Genomic DNA, 24,143 nt, shown 5'->3' on the forward strand with positions numbered 1-24,143 from the left:
CGTACATATTAAGTTGACACTTAGATGTGATTGTTGATAAAGATTTGTTATTGTCACCGTTAGAGAGCTGATCAAATACATTTGCAGATTTAATAAATGCAGTATTATAAACATTAATTCTAAACACCTGAGGTCAACTAGTGCAATGGATTATTTCTAACTTTTTAATTGCAGTTGAAACCCTAAAGTTATTTAAGTTAGGATTTGTAGAAAAGTAAAAAAAAAAAAAAACTTTCAAGTGGCTTCAAGCGCAACAATTTTGCACGTTTCATGTTGTTTTACTTAGCAGTGTGTTCAGATTACAGTTAATCCTCAATGCGGCAGCTCGGCTGCTGACAGGCGCTCAGAGGAATCATCATATCAACTCTATTTAAACTTCACTGAACTTTTGCAATTTAACATCCTTAATCAGCTACATGGCTTGAGTTTTGAACTCTGCATCCTTTAACACTGCAGGGTGCACTTGCAAACAATAGAAATGACAGTGTTGTTGTTTACGGTCATAGTTTCCTTGGAATACATACAGTACTCCTGTAATCTATATGATTTGTAAGATTCCAACGTGTGGCATTTCTGTGTTATTTCTTATGTTACTGTTTAGAGTTCATACTAGTAGCTATAATACTGTTTTGCTGTTTGTTTGAGGTGTGTTTAACATAAACTTTAGGTAAATTCTACTTTTGAAAATTTTACTCCAGAGTAGCGCTACTTCAAAATATTACTCAAGTAAAGGTAAAAATAGTCTTCCAAACAGTGCACTCAAGTTCAAGTAAAAAAGTATTTGTTGAAAAGAATACTCAAGTAACATTGTGAGTAACTGTTTACGATGTGTAATTTTTTTTTTTAAACAATAGTTTAAAATGTTAAACAATAGTTTTTTTTCCCTCAGCACAGTTATTTATATGACGTTATAAATTGTTATTATTATACTATACTATAACCTACTACCTAACCACATTAAGCCAAATAAAGTCAAGAAAAATCCTTAAATTCCAAGCGAAAAAAAAATACAGAAATAAAGCATCCTTTGTCCAAAGAGCATGTGTGCCCTCTAGTGGAGAAAACATTTTCTATTATGAAATTAAAAGGTATCATATTTCTGGTTTTCCATGGTCAGTCGGTGGCAAATAAAAATTGGGAGAGGGGTTAAAATCTGCGCTTTTGAGTCATATTGATGGCAGCCCTCAATGTCAAATATTTAATTTTTTACGGTGCTCTAAAGACGCCCCGTGCTTGAACAGGCTGGCGTGATCATAGAACGAAAGCTTGAGTCTGATTGGTATAATGGAGTTATGTGATTATTGTTTTGATTTCTCATTGGTGAAACTGGAGGAGCCACTGTTGGCATTGCTGGCATAAAAAAAGTAAAATCTAATATGTAGATTAAAAAGGAACAGTAACAACTAGTGTAGCCCAAAGTTACGGAGTAATAGTAGCGTTTCATTTTCTCAAACATACAGTGGGACAAATAAGTATTTAGTCAACCACCAATTGTACAAAATGTCCTACTTGAAAAGATTAGGGAGACCTGTAATTGTCAACATGGGTAAACCTCAACAATGAGAGACAGAACGTGGAAAAGAAAAAGAAAATCACATTGATTGATTTTTAGAGAATTCATTTCCAAATTAGAGTGGAAAATAAGTATTTGGTTACCTACAAACAAGCAAGATTTCTGGCTGTCGAAGAGGTCTAACCTCTTCTAATGAGGCTCCACTCGTTACCTGTATTAATGGCACCTGTTTTAACTCATTATCGGGATAAAAGACACCTGTCCACATCTTCAGTCAGTCATACTCAAAACTCCACTATGGGCAAGACCAAAGAGCTGTCGAAGGACACCAGAGACACAATTGTAGACCTGCACCAGGCCGGGAAGACTGAATCTGCAATAGGTAAAACGTTTGGTGTAAAGAAATCAACTGTGGGAGCAATTATTAGAAAATGGAAGACATACAAGACCACTGATAATCTCCCTCGATCTGGGGCGCCATGCAAGATCTCAACCCGTGGCGTCAAAATGATAACAAGAAGGGTGAGCAAAAATCCCAGAACCACACGGGGGGACATAGTGAATGACCTACAGAGAGCTGGGACCACAGTAGCATAGGCTACTATCAGTAACACAATGCGCTGCCAGGGACTCAAATCCTGCACTGCCAGACGTGTCCCCCTGCTGAAGCCAGTACACGTCCAGGTCCGTCTGCGGTTCACTAGATAGCATTTGGATGATCCAGAAGAGGACTGGGAGAATGTGTTATGGTCAAATGAAACCAAAATAGAACTCAGGTTCTCGTGTTTGGAGGAGAAAGAATACTGAATTGCATCCGAAGAACACCATACCCACTGTGAAGCATGGGGGAGGAAACATCATGCTTTGGGGCTGTTTTTCTGCAAAGGGACCAGGACGACTGATCTGTGTAAAGGAAAGAATGAATGGGGCTATGTATCGAGAGATTTTGAGTGAAAATCTCCTTCCATCAACAAGGGCATTGAAGATGAGACGTGGCTGGGTCTGTCAGCATGACAATGATCCCAAACACACAGCCAGGGCAACAAAGGAGTGGCTTCGTAAGAGGCATTTCAAGGTCCTGGAGTGGCTTAGCCAGTCTCCAGGTCCCAACCCCATAGAAAATCTGCAGAGGGAGTTGAAAGTCCGTGTTGCTCAACGACAGCACCAAAACATCACTGCTCTAGAGGAGATCTGCATGGAGGAATGGGACAAAATACCAGCAACAGTGTGTGAAAAGCTTGTGAAGAGTTACAGAAAACATTTGGCCTCAGTTATTGCCAACAAAGGGTACATAACAAAGTATTGAGATGAACTTTTGGTATTGGCCAAATACTTATTTTCCACCATGATTTGCAAATAAATTGTTTAAAAATCAAACAATGTGATTTTCTATTTTTTTCCCCCCACATTCTGTCTCTCATGGTTGAGGTTTACCCATGTTGACAATTACAGGCCTCTCTAATATTTTCAAGTGGGAGAACTTGCACAATTAGTGGCTGACTAAATACTTATTTGCCCCACTCTACTCCAGTAAAAGTATGGCTTCGTAAAACTACTTTTAGAAGTACATTTTTCTCAAAAGGTTACTCAAGTAAATGTAACGGCATGAATGTAATGCGTTACTACTAGTGTTGCACCGATACCATTTTTTGGGCCCGATACCGATACAGGTACCTGGCTGTGCAGTATCGGCCGATACCGATACCATTCCGATCCCACTGTTTGCAAAAAAAAAAAAAACAACAAAAAAAAAAACATATATATATATATATATATATATATATATATATACGTATAAGGGATGCAACGATACAGTTAAGTCACGGTTCGGTACGATTTTCGATACAATTCAATACATTTAATGCTCTGAAACAGAAAATACTACTGTTATTATTATTATTATTATTTTATTTTATTTTTTTTTTGCTACATTATTTGCTAACAAGCAAAAATAACAGTACCATCATATAAACAAGCATTTTAGTGCATAATATATATGTGCTTACTTCTTACTGATCTGAAGAAATTTTGTATATACTGTAAGTGCTGAGAACAATCTTTACTGTTTGTAAAGTGGGGCACACTGTTGATTGCTGCAGCTCTCTTAGCAGCTATATTTACCATATAAGGAAAACATCCTATTTGTGGTCCGAGTCCATCTGTAACATGTGCTGAATTAACAGTATTTGCAGCATTATCTATAGTCGCTGGTATGGATTGATTTGGCCTGCTTAACATCCATTCAGTCATGGCGGTTTGTAATTCATCAATATGAAGTATATGAACTACGTGTCGCTCTGGGCTCACGCAGCTAATGGCATGGGATCTAATGTAGCCCATCTAGGTTGCTATTTGATGATATCTAGTGTGCGCGCGCGAGAGTTGGCATGGGCTCGGACATAGGACATCTAGTTTGCTATCTGATGATATCTAGCTGCGCCGCTTGAGTGTTTTCTGGCCACAGAAGTCACTTCTGCTCATTACTGCACAACACCAGCATAATATGACAATCGATTTTCATAAACAGGACAAATTTGAAGTACGGCGCTCTTAATTTGCCACTCATTGTTCATCATGAAACCATGAGTTTGCTTAGTCTCTCATGGTCTTAAGCTTTCTGATCCCATCGGCGCTACTTTAGCAAGCGTTAGCTTAAGCATGCTAAACGTTTGTGAGTGACATGTTAAAAAAACAGCGTAACATCGCGGATATGCGTTGTAGTGAACATCCTTAATATTGAAGACGAAGGTGTTATTTTCGTTTGGTAATTTCGAGACAAAGACATACAGATGTCATGCATCGGGATTTGGGAAGTTGGCTCACGTGGGGAGGACAGTTCATTTGCGCTAAAGTGATGCCAGTAGATGGTATCGGCGCCCTAAATGTTGGTACTCGTCGATACCGATACCACCAATTCGGGCCGGATCGGCGCCCCCTGCCGATACTGGTATCGGTATCGGTGCAACTTTAGTTACTACCCACCTTTGACAAAACCCAACCCAACCCACCCACCAACCAACTCTTATACTTCCAAATTAATGTTTCAATAATTCAGGCTGCCATCTGTCCTTATGTTTATTGTTAGTTTTAATTTGCATTTGAATTATTCATTTTTGTTGGTTCAATCAACAATTTGGAGAGGCAGCGGGAGACACATTTATGATGAATAAGAGGCAAACAAAGATCAAAAAAGATCTGAATTATCCAAAAATGGAAGTTTGTCAGAAGCAACTTTCATACTGTGACAGTCACAATGTTGCAAATATTGATCTCAAAAGCTTATAGACGAAACGGCCAACACTTTCATTGATATGACAAGACTCAGTTATCACATGAACAAGCAAGTTTCACATAGCTCTGTATGGAGAGGACCACTGCTTGCTGCAAAAACTGCCATGATAACCTTTTGCAGATAATATACTAACAGAAAAGCTAGCATCAGCTATCAATCATCAAACTAATAAGGCTTGTAAATATTCATAAAAAAGCAGCGGAAAAACTTACTGTTTGTTTTGAGGCGGGCCGGCTCACTGTTGCGGCTTCCTGCCTGGTTGATAGCCTTGACGAAGAACACGTAGCGTGTGCCACTCTGCAGACCGTGCACTGTGTAGTGGTTCTGCTTGATGTTAGGCACAATCATCCAACTGTCAGCAGAGTTGTACAAACCTGGTGCACATGCAGAAAAGAACGCACTCCCTAAGTAATCGTGTTACGCTAACAAGAATGTTAGGCATAGTGTTTTCCTTTTGATTTTCAAAAGATAACAACCCAACGTAAACTTCAACCAGACCTCTGCATTTCCCCCCCCCTCGAAGCACAGAGTCATCACAGTGCAAAAGCTTAGCAAGCCTACACGCCTCAGGTATCATACAACATTTATGAGCACATACTGATCCGTCCCATTACCTTTACATCAGGTTTAATATGTGTTGCTCCATCCTGCCCAGGGCTGACTTTGTTAGACTCATTATCGTGAATCCTGAAAGCCTTAACAACGGGAGATAGAGATACGATGAAGGGGATGTGTGCAATGTGCACTACGAGCCCGGGGGCGAAAGAATGTGAGGGCTTGTCATGTTCAAATGTCTGGAAATGTAAGCAATGCTTAAATGACCTCTTATAGGTGGAGCAGAGGGCTTTCTAGTCAAATTCAGCTGGGACGAAGCAATGTGCCAGTCATAATTTACTTTTTAAGACTGTGTTGTACACATTTTAACCTTAGCTCACCCACCATGTAAGTTTGATTTCTGTTTTAAAGCAGTTAGTAGTTCAAGGAAACAGGGAACAACTGCATTTGAAGAATTGTACGTGCTTGTCACATTTTGATAGCTTTTTACGTCAGCTGTTACTGTAAGTGGACTGTGTCAGAGAACCATGTCAATAACCACTTCTTACTAGGATTCTCTTTGGAGTTGTATCAAGCACAATTAAGCACACATCAAATGCCAAATGAAAGTGCAATTTTTTTCTTCTTTAAATCGCCTTACAGTTGGGATTAAGCTTTGTAGTGTACAGTTAAAACTACAATAGCAACTCCTTTCCATCACTCTGTTTCTTAAATCTTTCCCTGCGGTGGCAAGCCGGAACTCTGGGAACAATCATGACTTCAAACCTTCTGGGACTTTATAAAATATTCAGCGGGGTGGCAACAACATACATACATAAGTAATAGCGGAGCGTCTTCTTGTAAATATAAATACTTCACAGGACGCAAATAAGGCCATTAAATGTGAGGCGCTTTTAAGAATGGATGAGGGAAAGGAAGTCTTAGAGGGAGGTTTATTTAGAAGCAACTCAGCTAAAGAATGTAGGCTTCATCTGATCATTGTTAGCCACTAAAATGTTTTCCCCTTACAACATTATTCATTTTAACATTATAAAAAAGTTAAACAATTTGGTACTTTCAAAGAAAAATGCATTAAAATGTGTTATCTTAAAAAAAAAAAAAGATTTCACACTCAATTGCATTTTGTTGGGTCTTGTGTTTCCACGCATCAACTGCACAGCTTTGGTAAAACATTGCAGCTTCAAAGTCAGGCGCAGAAACTGAGCGACCAGAAAGAAAATGAACAAATGTGTCCTGGACAGCTGATGAGAGCCGAACACATGCTATCTACCCTCAGAGACGACAAAAGCTCGTCTTTCATGAGGCAACACTATGTTCGAGGTGATACTGTGTATGTGTGGGCAAGGGTAACTGCAGGTTTATGTGCTGTAGATTGCCGTCCCTGAAAAATAGTATTGTTCTTTGAAAAACAAAACAAAACAAACAAGCTTAAAATGAACATTTACTACTTGCTTATCAACCATGTTAGTCACAATGAAACAAAACTTCAAAACTTCATAATTGCAACAGTAGAGAGTCTTGTCGTTTTATTATTTAATCTCGAGTCAAAAGCTTTATTGACAAGGTCTAGTTGCATTTACTATGTTTGTTTGTATACTCTGTGTGTGTGTGCGTGATGCACAGGTGCACATCAAAAGAAGGTATATAAATTGGCACCAGAATACTGATTGCAAATTTGTCAAACAGTACTACAAAGGGAGATTGTGCTTCTTCAAGTGTGGACACATAAAAGATCAATAAACCCATAGCTATTCTAATACTAATAATGACCTGGTTTTCACCTCTAGCCAGATACTCAAGCACAGGCTATGAATACACATTAAATACAGCTGCCAGGGGGAGTCATCAGTTTCCTTCCTGTTTAAATTATTACGATGACTGATTATAATATAACAGGCTTTGTCTTTAACAGGAAAAACACATTTTGGCTTTAAAATAAAGAGCCATGGCATGGCAATAGGCATGGGAAGAAAAAGCCCACGAAAACCAGACACCATGTTGTTAAAATGGCAGTAAGTTATTTTTCCTGACCCAATAAATAAACCAAATACATAAAATGCACTGTTTTGAGCAGTTTTGGCTATTCATGAAATGGAAATACATAAAATGCACTGTTTTGAGCAGTTTTGGCTATTCATGAAATGGAAAATTAAATGGCAATGCTAATAGTAAAGAAAAACAAGCAGATTAATGAATGATATTAAGAGAAACAAATGCAACTTGAAGAGTGTGTAAAAAAATAGAGTTCAAATGCAGGTCATGTGTAATTTTAGAACTTGATCAATTAATAAGCAACTGCATGCATTTTTCATTGCTTCCATCAAAGATGTTTTTTCAGCTAATGTAAAGTAAGATATGATATTATCATAGTAGTTTACCGTATTTTTCGGACTATAAGTCACAGTTTTTTTTCATAGTTTGTCAGAGGGTGCGTCTTATACTCTGGAGCGACTTATGTGTGATTATTTACGGTTTTGACTTCTCTCTTGCTAACTTTTTCAAAAAATAAATATGTATAATATTTATACTAAAACGATGTATGGATGTTAAATAAAATAAATAATTTGGTTCAAACACAGAAGGCGCTGTGCACTCATGCGCACGTGAACGCCGTGGCCCCGCTCTCTTTTCAATCTTCCCCTACCGCCCTGGCACCCTCCGCGAGTCCATCCTGGTATTTCCTTTTTGATATGCAGCAGCTAGGAGTGAAAAATGAACTAAAGACAGGGTAATTGAAAAGCAAACAACTGAGGTAGGAGTGGGGTATGGAAAGGATTCAAATTGCTGAAGATGCTATAACAGAAACCTGTGTCAGCTTAGCTGAATGTAAACGAATGTGGTGCTTTAGTCTCATACGAGAAATATATTTAATAAACTTTTCCAGCATTATTTCGTTGTGTAAATGCATTTATATTGACCATAAAAAATATGTAGACTATTTAAACATTGAGAAAACTTGAATTTTTTTCTGCCAACTCGAAGAGATTTAAATACATGTCAAATTCACTATCCGCCAGTTAGAACAGACACACAAATATAAAAGATATAAATATTTAATGAATATCCATCTTAGTCTTGTTTAAGTGGGAGAATTTGTTACAAAAGATAGGCTTTAATTTGTTATCATTACGCATATATGCACAGGCATTGTCACGAATGTAATCACACAAAATGCAACCACGCATCGCATCCCCACCTTTCCTCCTTCTCCGGAGTCCTCACAAATAAAACATAGAATTTCTTTTTTTTTTTCGGGCTCGTGCCTACAAATAAAACATAACATTTCGGGGGGTTTTCAGGCTCGGGCCTTCAAATCAAGTTAATCGATTGGCGGGCCGGGTCGGCCTTTAATACCCGCGGGCCGGTCGGGTCAGGATGGATTTTTTAGGCCCGATCGAACTTCTAGCATCATGTAATGTTGGCATACTGTACACTTATTCAGCATGTTGTTCTCTATAGTATTTTTATTTTACATTGCCTTGCAAGATGACATGTCTGTTCTTGGTGCTGGATTCTATCAAATAAATTTCTCCCCAAAAATGCGACTTATACTCAGGTGCGACTTATATACGTTTTTTTCCCTTTTCATTGCACATTTTTTGGCTGGTGTGACTTATACTCTGGTGCGACTTATAGTCCAAAAATATGGTAATTGATTCTCCATCCATACAATATAACACAAAGCTGACGCACTACCCATGGTTTATTGAAGCTTGACAAGGTAAATGTTACATGTTTACAGTGCAAGACCTCTCTCCTCTGCTTAGTTTGTGATTTAGCATGGCACTTTCTGTGCTGTGCTTGCATTACTCTTCACAAACAGTTCTTATAAGGCCATTCATTCAGTCCTTTGTGCCCTCAGGAGGACTGAGATTGTGGCCAAGGGAGAGATCAGTTGGAGCTCAAATGGGAGTGTTTAGCAGCGTTGACCGTTTACAATGGTAAAAACCTAAATGGCTTGGCAGGCCGAATGCTTTCTATCTTTCTCAATGTCTTCTATGAATCTCTCAGGAGTGTATGGCAGCACTTTGCTGAATGTTTGAGTTGCAGAGTTGAAATGTATCCTGATGTTTCAAATGGGCCAAGGGACTTCACCTTCATGGTTAGATGGAGAAAAGTCTGCCTGTCTACTCATGAGGAAATGGGAGAGGCTGAAGGTATAAAAGCTGAAGATTAAATTCGAGAGGTGCAGCTGTTTGTGTGAGTCTAAATGTGTACGAATGTGCATATTTCAGTAGAATTAGGTCGTCCTGAGTAAGAGGGCTTTCACATCCATTAAGGGCTATTAACCAATCAGACTTTCAGGTTCATTCTTTTTCTTCCTACTTGAGTTAAATATGATTTATTTTACTAGTGCAAGAAATGGTTGCAATCTTTAACCCTTGAGAGTCGAAGGACGCACCGGCGCGTCCTCAGCGCACGTCGTCTTTGAAGCGCCCTCACGTTTTAATTACGTCACCCACATGCCGTTGGTTGGTCTCGTTTTAAAGTGCGGAAGTTGCGGTTTACTCTCGTTTTTATTTGAAGTCAATCGACCAACTAAAACGTGAGATATTGTCATTTAAGTTTTATAGTTTTATTGTCCTCTCAAAAAAACATTAAAACGCTGCATGGATCATTTGTTTATGTCTATATTTCCATCATTTCTTGTCCTTTTTCAAAGCGGAAGATCCATGAAAAAAACACAAATCAAACGAACCCTTTCGAAGTCACAGTGGAAGCACAAAATGCGTTTTTTTAAATAAATATTACTGCCGTGCGAGGTTCCACCGAACGAGAGGGAGGAGTGTTCTGAAGCAGCGAGGTGGCGAGCGACGGCCGTTTGGATCGAGCAGCGACTTTGTGTGACTTTGAGAATGAACAGAAAACTAAATTTAGCGAAAGCAATTGTGGTTTTTGATCAACTTGAGGAAGAGGATGGTCCAAATTCGTCATCATCGTCTTCTTCGGAAGAGTCCTCGAGTGAAGATAGTGACGGATTTGAACACGTGGGTGACGCCATCGACGAGCAGAGGTAAGCCAACTCACTTTTTTTTTTTTTTTAATGCTGAAAAAGTTTCTTTTGAAAGTTTCTTTTGATATTGCAAGACAAAGTTAATTTTGATGCAATATAAGTGTGTGTTTGTGTATATAATAATAAAATGTGCATATCAGATCAAAGTTGTACGTGCACTGTGTGTATCCCAGGCAGGAATTTATAATTTGTGGTGTTCTTCTTTCTATATGAAGATTAGGGATGTAGCACATATTCAGCTATGGTATTCTTTCTATTGTCATACATATACTGTAGATTTCCATTATTATTTATTGCTGTATATATTTTTATTTTATACTTTATTATTTTCATAAATACTGACTTTTTTTCATGTACATTTATAGTGACAATGAAAGTAAAGTGAAATGAAAATGGAAGGGTGGAAAGAGGACCGACACCCCATGGAAGTGTGGCTGTGTGATGTAGCCCTGTGTCTAATTCCAGGATGAAACTGCTTTTCGGAGTGGCATGCCTGAAAAAAGATATAACTTGTTTATTGTAAATATTTTTGAAAATATTTTTTTTTCCAATGTTATATATATATTTTTTCCCCACAATCAGTCTTCTCAATTTGTGTATATAATGTGTGTTCAAGAAGCTTGATTGTGTGTACATAGTTTTCATCAGGTGATGGGCCGCAATACCTAAACTCATAAAGAGATGGCCTCTAAACACTTTTTGTGTTAGATGGTATATATTTTTTCACTGTTCTTCACTGTTTGGTCTGCTGTATATAACCTGTTTTGACTAGAGCATGTATAAAGGCAAAAAACGCCTATGGCTATACCTGTTGTTTATGTTGAATTGTCAAATATAAGACTATTTATTCTAAAATTTTTTGGTTGAATGTTCATCCTAACATGTTGAATAAATATTACAAAGTTTCAAAACGGTTCGTTACGCATGTTTGGTTGTCAATTGGACATCAATATTAAAAATTTTGACAAAACGATTTTGGAATTTTTGGTCTTTTTGGGCCCAAAATGATGATTTATAATTGGTCAGTGAAGGAAACAACAGTTTGGACATGAAGTTCAAGGTGTCGCAAAAAAAGGGACCAAACCAGGCCATCGTAAACAATTCTTTCTTTGAAATATAAAGGCAACTTCAAAGGCATGCAAAATCAGACAAAATAGGCCCAGACCTTAAAGGGTTAATAAGAAAAAAAAGTAATTTTTCCATTCCTTGTTTTTTTTCAATACTTTAACTTCAAAGTAATTTTGATCATACTCTGGAATGGATTGCATCCGATTTGATGCTAAGTTGACCCACTACCACGAATTTTAGTGATTTAGTGAATTTTAGGACTGCATATGCTTTTTGTTTGGTAGATACAATCCTATTTCCTAATGTAACCATTGTTGGCAAGATTGCTAATCCTTACTGTTGACTATACCAATAGTCCGAGAAATTCTGTGAAAGTTTAAGGCTCACCCAATATCAGTTCTATAAATAATAATTGGTTAAAATAAATCTTAATGGCAGAATACTATTTGGTTAAAGTATTAATTTAATGCCTTTTTTCAGATGCTCATGCCAGTCCACTCAAACAATTCGCAGAACTCCTAGATGTATCTTTTTAAACATACATTACAAAATAGAAAATCTAGGTTATCCTCGAATAGAATGCAATAAAATATTGAGCATATGGCAATAACTCTCTAATGAAAAAGAGTTGATCTGTTCCACTTTCTTATATTTTTAGGTTTTAGTCTGATCATGAAGAATAATTTTCTTTGTGTCTGCGCGTGTGTGACAACTCACTGATGAAATTAGTCTGGCCAGTGTATATGGTGTACTGCAGCTCATATGAGGTGACGCTGAACTCGTCCTCTGATGTCCAGTGAACAGTAATGGTGTCGTGTGATGCCGTGCACAGCTCATCTCTGATGGATGGCGGGCTCGGTGCTGCATGGCAAAGGAGTTTAGAAGTGAGTTGACAATACAGAAACATGACAATATAAATGTGCAATTTTGTCACTTCTTTATTCTTGAATAACAATTGTGTTATTACTTTACTCTAGAATCTAGCATTTGACAAGGTCCCACGAGACCAACATACAATGATGTTGTATAGTTTAAAGACCAAATGTGAAGTAAGGTTGGCCAACCATGTTTTTGAATAATATCAATGGCTAAACAATTATAAGCATATTTTCGTTATTTTTTTTAACGCAACCCTTCCAGATTCTTTGTTTAACCCGTAGCAACGCCTTTGACAGCGAAAATGCTTTTCTTCGACAATCTTCGGAAATGACGTCACACAGAGAACTGCGAGGGAAGTCCGCCATAAAACAGTATTGTTGCATTGCTTTTCGGTAAGATGCCACGGCGGTGTGTGGCGATGTATTGTTTTCAATTTAAAGATGGTTGTATGAGTGGCCAAAGGATAGCAGGGCAGGTAAATTGACATCTTTTGTTCGCACAAAGAGAATGAATTTCACGCCATCATCGAGTAGTGTTCTCTGCTACAAACACTTCGAAGATGCCTGCTTCCTCAACCGGTCTGCTTGTGATCAAGAATTTGCAAAAAAGTGTGATTTTTGGATTGATGACTGATGACTTTGTCAAAGCAGAGCTGCCAACTGTTGTGGAATGAACAGTAGAAGGTAGCGACGTTAGCCAAATGGTAACTCGAAGCAAAACCCCGATCGTGTTGTGGAATGAACAGTACAAGCTAACTCGTGGCAATCCCCGATCATAGTTGTATTGAGTTCATTTTGCCTACACTTATAAATTCGTCAAAACTTTTCTTTTATCCCAGGCAATAGTAGGTGGTTTATTTACCTGACATGTTTCGGCGAACACTTCAGCCTTCGTCAGAGGGTCCGAAGGCGGAAGTGTTTGCCGAAACATATCAGGTAAATAAAAGCTAACGTCACTAGCTTCTACTGTTCATTCCACAACATGATCGGGGATTCGTCAAAACTTTTCTTTTATCCCAGGAATTAGTGGGTGGTTTATTTACCTGACATGTTTCGGCGAACACTTCTGCCTTCGTCAGAGGGTCCGAAGGCGTAAGTGTTCGCCGAAACATGTCAGGTAAATAACAGCTAACGTCGCTAGCTTCTACTGTTCATTCCACAACATGATCGGGGATTCGTCAAAACTTTTCTTTTATCCCAGGCAATAGTAGGTGGTTTATTTACCTGACATGCTTCAAATCATAAAAATAATAACAGCCTCCCAATTTTTTAATCTCGATGGGCCTTGTCTCCATTCCATGTCAGGTAGTCTGGGCACATTGTTTGCATCCTGATTAGTGTCTGGCTAATACATGTACGGGTTTGTCCCCTTTCAGGCTCGAACTTCGGAAACGCGATTATTTTGTCAAATATACAACATATAAATTATTTTTCATGCTTTATTTGTTGGACGATGTTTAATTACTTTAATTGTGATGCTATTTGGCATTTTATGAAATTACTTCACATTTGATCTTTAAAACCAGTACAAACTAAAAACTTCATAAGGTTATTATTTTTTTCTATAGACTTTGTGGCAATATAATAAAGTATATTACATATTACATTTTTGGGTAACAAGTGGCATTAAGCCCAAACTACTGATGAACTACAATAAAATACTCTTTAGCTTTGGTGTTGAATGTAGGGACATAAAGCTATTCATGCCACAGAATTCCTGACCAAAAAGGGATTAAAGTACTGAAGGTTTGCGACCCCGAATTTGTAGTTTAGTTTATCAGAAGTTGGGCCATAATGTCCAATGGAGCCTAACTGCTCTTGTGACCTTATCTATTGATATATTGTGGTAAATAAATTCACCAAGGTCAAGGAAAATAATTGAAAACAAGATTGTAAAAAGCTCCTTTAAAAAGAAGAGTACTTGTGTGTTGGAAAGTCTTTTATCGTACTGCTATTTACCAAATGTACCTGTTAGGTAATCAAGGCCTTCCAGAATCTTCTTTTCTCTGGAAAAGTCCAGGGCGAAGTTGTCGAAAGCCTCATTCAAATTGACATCAGGTATAAGTACCTGGGAGGAGGCTGTCGCCATGGCAACTCTAGCGGCACATTCAGGAGAGACAACGCAAATCAGTAGATGTAAGAAGAAGAAATATTGAAGGCACCAAACATTATTTTCTTCAGTACCATGGCCACCCCTACGTAAAAAAAGGACTTAAAAGGTGAAACAAAAGCTCCTACCTAATCAAATGTAAAAGCAGATGTAAGCATCGAAGATGAGACAATATAAATGAATGTCCAACACTCACCTTTCGGCTACATTTCGGGCTGTCTGAAGGAAGCGGGCGTGGTCGTTTTCTTTCAGGCTTTGCTCAGCTTGTGTGATGAGGGCACTGGAGCGCTCCAGACACTGACGACAGTTAGCAATCTGCTGTGCCAACTTCCGCAACTTCATCACCTGGAAAACATATGCATTGTTGTCATGTTTATAATAATTCCTTCATTGTTTTGCATTATATTTAAAACAACACAAAACAAGTTCCACCATCACTTCCTTTATATTTGTGTGGTACTCATATGTCTGTAGATAAACAAGCACTTAAACAAACTATAACGTTGTAAATAAAACTGGGGATGTTCGGATCTGATCACATGATCGGGAATCGGACCGATCCCGCAATTTTTCAGAGGATCGGAATCGGGTGAAAAGGATCGAATTTTTTGATTAAAAAAATATTTTTATGTTTTTCTGCTTGGGGACAGTAACACATCTTTGGAACTTATTTTTTTCTTTTTTTTTTGAACAAAAACTTTGTTTCCAGTATCGGATACGGACTCTGTATCGGCATATTCTTAAAATCAGGTGACTCGGACTCGGACATGCAGTGCTGGCTCCCCTGCAATTCAAGTCAGATAATGCTCAATTTCACTCAGAAAATGATTGCAATTACAAATGCTTTGGTAGTCATATCTTCATTTATTTTGTTTGCAATCAAAAATCACATAAGAGAATGGGGAAAAAACTTAAATTTTATCATTTTACACAAAACTCCAAAAATGGGTCGGACAAAAGTATTGGCACCCTCAGCCTATTACTTGGTAGCACACACTTTAGACAAAATAACTGCGAACAACCGCTTCTGGTATTTATCAATGAGATTCTTACAATGCTCTGATGGAATTTTAGATCATTCTTCTTCGGCCAACTGCTCTAAGTCTCTGATATTTCAATGGTGCCTTCTCCAAACTGCCATTTCCAGATCTCTCCATAGGTGTTCTATGGGTTTCAGGTCTGGACTAATTGCTGGCCACTGTAGAAGTCTCCAGTGCTTTCTCTCAAACCATTTTATAGTGCTTTTTGAAGTGTGTTTTCGGTCAATGTCCTGCTGGAAGACCCATGACCTCTGAGGGAGACACAGCTTTCTCACACTAGGCCCTACATTATGCTGCAAAATTTGTTGGTAGTCTTCAGACTTCATAATGTTATGCACACGGTCAAGCAGTCCATTGCCAGAGGCAGCAAAGCAACCCCAAAACATTCAGGGAACCTCCACCATGTTTGACTGTGGGGACCGTGTTTTTTCTTTGAAGGCCTCGTGTTTTTATCCTGTAAACTCTATGTTGATGCCTTTTCCCAAAAAGCTCTACTTTTGTCTTATCTGACCAGAGAACAATGTTCCAAAACGTTTTTGGCTTTCTCAGGTAAGTTTTGGCAAACACTAGCCTGTCTTTTTTATGTCTCTGGGTAAGAAGTGGGTATCCTACCAGAGAGTCCTTTTTCATTCAGACGCCGACTGATAGAATAGGTTTACACTGTTGTACTCTCGGACTGCAGGACAGTCAAGGTTTTTTACCCACCATCCGCACAATCTTTTGTTGAAACCTCTCGTCAATTTTTCTTTCCAGTCCACATCTAGGAAGGTAAGTCACAGTGACATGGGCTTTACATATATTGATGACACTGCGCGCGGTGGACACAGGAACATTCAGGTCTTTGGAGATGGACTTGTAGCCTTGAGATTGCCCATGCTTCCTCACAATTTTACTTCTGAAGTCCTCAGACAGTTCTTTGGTCTTCTTTCTTTTCTCCATGCGCAATGTGGTACACACAAGGACAAAGGACAGAGGTTGAGTCAACTTTAATCCATTTTAACTGGCTGCAAGTGCGATTTAGTTATTGCCACCACTTGTTATGTGCCAAAGGTAAGTAACAGGTGCTGTTAATTACACAAATTAGAGAAGCATCACATTTCAAAGGGTGCCAATACTTTTGTCCGGCCCACGGTGGGAGTTTTGTGTAAAATGATAATGATTTTTTTTTTTTCCATTTTCTTTTGGGTTTTTTCATTGCAAGAAAAACAAAAGAAGATATAACTACCAAAGCATTTGTAATTGCAATCATTTTCTGCGAGAGAAATTAAGCATTATTTGACAGAATTGCAGGGGTGCCAATACTTTTGGCCAGCACTGTATGTATTATTATATATATTTGAATTTCAGATGATGGCATTTGTTTCAGAAAGTCAGAGGACAAGTGCACACTAAATAAGTGAGTTATGCAGTACTCTAAGACACAGAAATTACACGAGGACACACATACAGGCAAACAGGAAAGCAGAAAATAGGCAGCAGGTGGACAGACGTCCAGTTTAAAGTTGAAAGCATGAATGGTAGGGTGAACCACTTGGCTGCTCATTCTTGAATACGTTTCATTAAAAGCTTGCTGTAAAGTTGACCATTAGTCAGACTGGCATCTAGAAAAGTAGAAAAATGGAATCCAATCCAGTCTAGTCCCAATATGCAGTATTTTTTTCCTTTAACCCCACTACTGAAGCTATTCAGCCAGAGCAATGAACAGGACTCTGCTTCAGTGCATACACCCTTGCCTAACATCAGAGTGTACTGTGTATTTTGTTATTACAAACATCAAGCAATCTATTTCAATAGCTCATATTCTTGCAGGGTTACAGGGAAGCTATTAGTGAGTCGAGATAATCAATAGTGAACAGCAAATTAAAAGTTGTGCCCCAAATGATTTTGCAAAATTCATCAGCCCACCGTTATAGTAGCCAAGTAACCCTTATATTCCAAGGGGAATTTCATCATCATAGTGCAAAGAACTGACTGAATTGATGCACAATGATGTCATTGCAGCTAACAGGAATTCATATTTAAACAGCAACAAACAAAAATATTTCTAATTTGATAAAGACAGAGCTAAACCTTTCAATGACCTAAACCAGGGGTTCCCAACCTATTCCACTAAGGCACACTGTGGGTGCAGGATTTCATTCTTACCAAACAAGATGACAACACTTTTTCCCCAATCTGGTGTTTTACAAGTGCAATCAGTTGATTGCAGTCAGGTGTGGCTTGTTTTAGCAGAAGCCTCATTGGTTCAACTGTCTCTGCTGGATCGGCTGGAACAAAAACCAGGACCCACAGTGTGCCTTGAGGACTGGGTTGAAAACCCCTGACCTAAACAAATTACTCATTTAAATCTTCACTTCCTGTGAGACTTGAATTATGCAAATAGAGACTCGAGGGAAAAAAAAAACATACAGGATGGGGATTTGTTAAGCACTAGTCATCAAATGTTCCAGGAGAATCAAAGCACTACCTAATATACAATTCTGTCTGTTGCTGTAAAGGCCTTCTTTGAAGCTGCTCTGAACTGGACAATTAACTCATTGGCGGTCATTGACAGTGCTGGATGTCTTATCAATTTGAACAAAATGAGCTGGCAGTAAATTATCATGATTTAGTGACACTGACAGTGATAGACGTCCAGTCAATGTGAACTGGGAAGATTGGTAGAGATCATTCACCGCCAGTTTTCTGCCCTTCAACTTGGAGCATTATAATCTGCTGTCACTACAAAATAATACCATCCCAGCAGCTTGTAGACCACTCACAAGTGAGGCACCACAATGTTTATATGATCAAACAGCATTACTTATTGCATTACTAGATTTGATCAGTTTTGTTAATCTTACTTTGAAAAAAAGTAATTAGTTACAGTTTAAAATTAATTTTCTGAGTTGGTAAGTCAGTTACCTCACTTTAACAATAATTAGTTACTCGGCAAAGTAACCAACGTTATTTTTCATGTTCTACACGTTATTACATGATCCAATCTATAATGTCTTTCACATCAAATATGTTTATAATAACTGATTGAATTGATATTTTTCAATATGCAAGTGAGGCTCTGAATCTCTTACCTCTCCTATCTTTGTTCTAGTTGTTTTGATGAAAACTAATTAATATTATAGTGTAGCATCTACAAGGACAATGCCCACATGGTGGTGATTACGCATACTCAACAAGGAAACAGTCCATTATTTTCAATTAACTGTACCCACCTGAACGCCACGAACTGTATGTAAGAAAGAAAAAAAAAAAGTTGCCCGAGAGTTTAAGACGCTAAATCCTAATGCTAGCGAGAACGTAAATGCTATGCTAATGCTTCGAGCCACCTAGCATCGCGTTTTCATCGCCGTCACAACCCCCTTCCCACCTCGCCCCTCCCGCTCTGCTCTCTCCGTGTCTCTCAGACATCTCACTTGTCATTCAACCACATTGTAGTAACGCGCACCTTGCCATCCTCAGTAACGGTTTTGCAAAGATGGGAAAAGTAATTAATTAGATTACTCACTCCTGACAAAAATATTGCCGTTAGTAACGCTGTAATACTCGAACGCTCTTCTTAACAATACTGGATTTCATACATGGTATATATGGGATTTCCTTCGGTCCGTGAGCAAGAACAGGCATGGCTGTTTCACCACAACAACACGCCTGGTCTCAATGCCCTGTGTGTCCTACTGTTCCTCGCTGAGAAGAACAATGCTGTGCTGGAGAAAGTTCCCTTCAGCCCAGACCTGGATACATGTAAAGTTTTCCTCTTTCAAGGTTAAAGGTGTCATGATGGAGACCATTTTTGAAGATGTACTGTAGGTGTGCCAGAAAAGGGTGGGAACATAACTTGCTTGTTAGACTGCATTTGCATTCCTTCTTAGAGGAAACCTTGAAGTTTGAATTGTCAATGCATCTTTCGTGACACTTTTCTGACAGTCATCATGGATAATTACTCCCTCTGACTGACAATAGCGAAAACAATTAGTTTCATTGTTGCTGTATGTGCGAAAGACTACAATAGAGCGTAGTTTAGTCTTATTACAAGAACAACACTCTAAAAGCCATTTTTACTCATAAAAAGATTAGAATGCAAGGCAGGAATGCCGAGGACTGACTGATGAGGTAATTAGAGAATGTTTTAATTCATTATGACAATTCTTAATGTGATATTCCTACACAAAAAGTAGCTGTGGGAATATGTAATACTCAGCCTCGTTCATTAAAAGAAAAGGACGAAAAAAAAAAAAAGACTCCTTTTTATAACCGCCTTGTTTCATGATGATGCATTTAAGCTCTTACAAAGACTAGAGGGTTTTACAGTTCAGCTCTTAGGGACAAAAGCATCAAAACGTTAACAGAGCGAAGCTAGAATCAAGCAAAGTTCTGAGGCATCAGCACCAAACTTCTCTGACCCACTTTCCAACGAAAATACCCCAAACTTTATTTGCTGCCTGTGCTAACTTCCCTCCTTCTTCCAACCTGTGGACCAAACCTCGTACAATTCACAATTTAGCACTAATTGTACTCCATTTTGTCTCGCCACCTCATATGGTCCAATGAAACAACATTTTTACTAAAATTAAAAAACAAATAGAACAAGGGGACATTGATGAAGAAAATTACAATGTACAAACACTGGGGCATGGGAATAGAGATAAAACCTTCTCCTTTAAGAGCGACAGAGTTCTTAAGAAGAAATGACAGAGAGAATGAAAGCGCCTTGCTATGCTGTACACACTGTGATCAATGCTGCTTAATCCTGTTATTCTGTTGCACAGATGAGGACTTTCTTCAGGAGAACTGCTCACCACAAACGACATCAGCCTCTATTTTGGAAGCCTGACACAATTATGTTTTGTTTATGGTCCCTGTACGACTTTAAGAACTTTTAAGACTGGACTCTTTTAAGAATTACTCCTGCAGTCTTTCATAACCTGAGAAAACATTGCAGCATCAAAGAGAGGATTTTGCAGTGTAGTGCAGACGATTAGGTGTACCTATTTTATTATTAAGTCAGTGTCATTTATTAAAAATTATAATTATTTTGACAAGTCCACTCCCACCAAATGAGCTCTCGATTATTAACTTCTCGTGAGAGAGCTTCAACTTTTTAATGAGTTTACTCCCGCATTTTCGTAAAATTCCCATAAATCATTATTCTGGTAGCTGTTATTTATTGGTGCGTCTCAGTTTATTGATCGCAGGCTTCTGAATCAAATCTAATCAAAAATGCATTGAAGAATCTCAGCGATGAAATGGGATTTACAGTTTTTTAATAGAGAGATCTATTCTTGTCTCCTCTCCTCATTGAAGCGTGCCGTCTCTACTGGTGCGAAAACTGTCTTGTTGTGTGTAATTACGGGATAAATGAATCATTGCCTTTCCCCCTCTGGTTAGCCCAACCTTCCACTGCCCTCCTTTTCCATCTGAGCCCGACTTCATCCATTTGTTAACATCTGTGATTATGGGAATGGTGTTAAGTGCATTTCATTCATCTTAATAATTAAGACATCACTTAGACTTTTAAGTGTGTAATTCTGTTCCTCTCTTTATGTCTAACTCTGACCCTGTCTTTCCTAAGACAAACTTTTTAAAAAAATCATGTAATGGTGTTATACTTAACCCTTTAAGGTCTGGGCCTATTTTGTCTGATTTTGCATGCCTTTGAAGTTGCCTTTATATTTTAAAGAAAGAATTGTTTACGATGGCCTGGTTTGGTCCCTTTTTTTGTGACACCTTGAACTTCATGTCCAAACTGTTGTTTCCTTCACTGACCAATTATAAATCATCATTTTGGGCCCAAAAAGACCAAAAATTCCAAAATTGTTAAGTGAAAATTTTTAATATTGCTGTCCAATTGACAACCAAACATGCGTAACGAACCGTTTTGAAACTTTATAATATTTATTCAACATGTTAGGATGAACATTCAACCAAAAAAATTTAGAATAAATAGTCTTATATTTGACAATTCAACATAAACAACAGGTATAGCCATAGGCGTTTTTGCTTTTATACATCAAAACAGGTTATATACAGCAGACCAAACAGTGAAGAACAGTGAAAAAATATATACCATCTAACACAAAAAGTGTTTAGAGGCCATCTCTTTATGAGTTTAGGTATTGCGGCCCATCACCTGATGAAAACTATGTACACACAATCAAGCTTCTTGAACACACACTTATATACACAAATTGAGAAGACTGATTGGGGGGGGGGGGGGGGATATAACATTGGAAAAAAAAGTATTTTCAAAAATATTTACAATAAACAAGTTAAAAAATTTTCAGGCATGCTACTCCGAAAAGCAGTTTCGTCCTGGAATTCCTTGCCTTCCAATAATCTTGCACAGTTGGAAGTGAAACCAAAGACATGTACAAGAGGAGTCCAATAAATTTTTTAAGCTCCTCCACTGTAGTGTCTGTCCACACAAACTTTTTCCCAATCTCTTTTCGGACTCTGCCATACTGGTTTGTGTGTTTGCACATATTCATCATTGTTGATGAGGTGAAGAACAGGTCAAAAAGTTCTTTTGGGGTGTATGCATGGTCACGATTCACCTGAGGTCCTGGTGGTCTCCGGGGTGTGAACCGGCTGCACTGTGGGGCAGTGTCTGTGTCTTGTTCTGTGCTCCATGGCACAGGTGCAGGCTGAGCCAGTGGTGATCGGCTTCTGCCGCGCTGACTTCTCCAGCCTCTCCTCCGCTGACATCTCATCGCTCTTCCGTGATGACCCCTTCTCCCTCGTTCTCTTTCCATTCAGGCAGTGAATGTAGAGTTTTCATTGTCACTATAAATGTACATGAAAAAAAAGTCAGTATTTATGAAAATAATAAAGTATAAAATAAAAATATATACAGCAATAAATAATAATGGAAATCTATATGTATGACAATAGAAAGAATACCATAGCTGATGAATATGTGCTACATCCCTAATCTTCATATAGAAAGAAGAACACCACAAATTATAAATTCCTGCCTGGGATACACACAGTGCACGTACGACTTTGATCTGATATGCACATTTTATTATTATATACACAAACACACACTTATATTGCATCAAAATTAACTTTGTCCTTCAATATCAAAAGAAACTTTTTTAGCATTAAGAAAAAAAAAAAAAAAGTGAGTTGGCTTACCTCTGCTCGTCGATGGCGTCACCCACGTGTTCAAATCCGTCACTATCTTCACTCGAGGACTCTTCCGAAGAAGACGATGATGACGAATTTCGACCATCCTCTTCCTCAAGTTGATCAAAAAGCACAATTGCTTGCGCTAAATTTAGTTTTCTGTTCATTCTCAAAGTCACACAAAGTCGCTCGCTCATCCAAACGGCCGTCGCTTGCCACCTCGCTGCTTCAGAACACTCCTCCCTCTCGTTCGGTGGAACCTCGCACGGCAATTATATTTATTAAAAAAAAAACGCATTTTGTGCTTCCACTGTCACTTCGAAAGGGTTCGTTTGATTTGTGTTTTTTTCATGGAGCTTCCGTTTTGAAAAAGGACAAGAAATGATGGAAATATAGACATAAACAAATGATCCATGCAGCGTTTTAATGTTTTTTTGAGAGGACAATAAAACTATAAAACTTAAATGACAATATCTCACGTTTTAGTTGGTCGATTGACTTCAAATAATAACGAGAGTAAACCGGAACTTCCGCACTTTAAAACGAGACCAACCAACGGCATGTGGGTGACGTAATTAAAACGTGAGGGCGCTTCAAAGACGACGTGCGCTGAGGACGCGCCGGCGCGTCCTTCGACTCTCAAGGGTAAATATGTTTGTGTCAGTTTGTGCAAGTGCTTGGCAAGCTCTTTACCTTGGACTCCTTGATTTTCACAGCAATGACCTGCTTCCTCTGGCGGATGATCTCCACCAGCTCATCACACTCCTCCACTAGCTTGGCTTCGTGCATGGCGGTGTTCACCTGAAGAGAATGAGACCCACAGAATTTAAAACATCTTTTAATTGGTTAGTGTGTTAAAAGTCTACAATTTCTACATATCCATTCATAAGGCCCGCAGAGTGCTGAAGTCTATCCTAGCTAAGTTTGGGCAAAAGGCAATTCCCACCCAATGGATCTCTTCTCTTTCTTGTTAATTTAAATTTAATAATGATAAAAAAACTTTTAATGATGGGTAACATAGCTAATAAAAACACTGCTTAAAATAGTGCATAGTATAAGCAGAATTTTGTCAGATCACTCATTATTACTTTTAAGATACTGTAGAATGCCCAATTAATTATTAGGTAACACATTTCAAGTCAAGTCACATTTATTTATAAGGCTCTTAATTACAACACTTGTCTCAAAGGGCTTTACAAGCCAACAGTTGACAAATACTACTGTACCTCCAAAAGAACAATGAAAAACCCCAAAATGGGAAAAAGGAAATCTTAAACTATTTATTTATTTTGGATGAAACATATTCATTGTTAAGAATGAACAGTTTCGGAACATCTTGATTTGACGTTTAGTGGACAGTTTTAAATTCAGAAACGGTGCGTTACACCCTGTTAGGGAAGTTTCTGCATAATTCTCATATTAATAAAATATCTAAATTGTTGGGCAATACAACTAGTTTAAGTATTCATGTTGAAATAATTCATTACTTCCCAGGGGGGGCGCAGAGCGGGGAAACATACTTTTTTGTCGTACTGGAATAACGTGTGC

General features: G+C 38.3%; 1 protein-coding gene across 4 annotated transcripts in view; it reads right to left on the minus strand.

The window, feature by feature from the left end:
• The window catches only part of mid2 (midline 2), a 240,067-nt gene that overhangs the window by 29,000 nt on the left and 186,924 nt on the right, over positions 1-24,143 (minus strand). For all 4 annotated transcript variants that reach the window (XM_057850096.1, XM_057850099.1, XM_057850097.1 and 1 more), the window contains 5 exons: positions 23,289-23,396; positions 14,627-14,775; positions 14,289-14,416; positions 12,160-12,303; positions 5,018-5,179 (listed from right to left, as the gene is read on the minus strand). In XM_057850096.1, coding sequence (XP_057706079.1) covers positions 5,018-5,179; positions 12,160-12,303; positions 14,289-14,416; positions 14,627-14,775; positions 23,289-23,396 — 691 coding nt within the window. The remainder of the gene's footprint in view (positions 1-5,017; positions 5,180-12,159; positions 12,304-14,288; positions 14,417-14,626; positions 14,776-23,288; positions 23,397-24,143) is intronic.

Source organism: Corythoichthys intestinalis, chromosome 11, assembly GCF_030265065.1.
Source record: "Corythoichthys intestinalis isolate RoL2023-P3 chromosome 11, ASM3026506v1, whole genome shotgun sequence".
Classification (NCBI taxonomy): Eukaryota; Metazoa; Chordata; class Actinopteri; order Syngnathiformes; family Syngnathidae; genus Corythoichthys; species Corythoichthys intestinalis.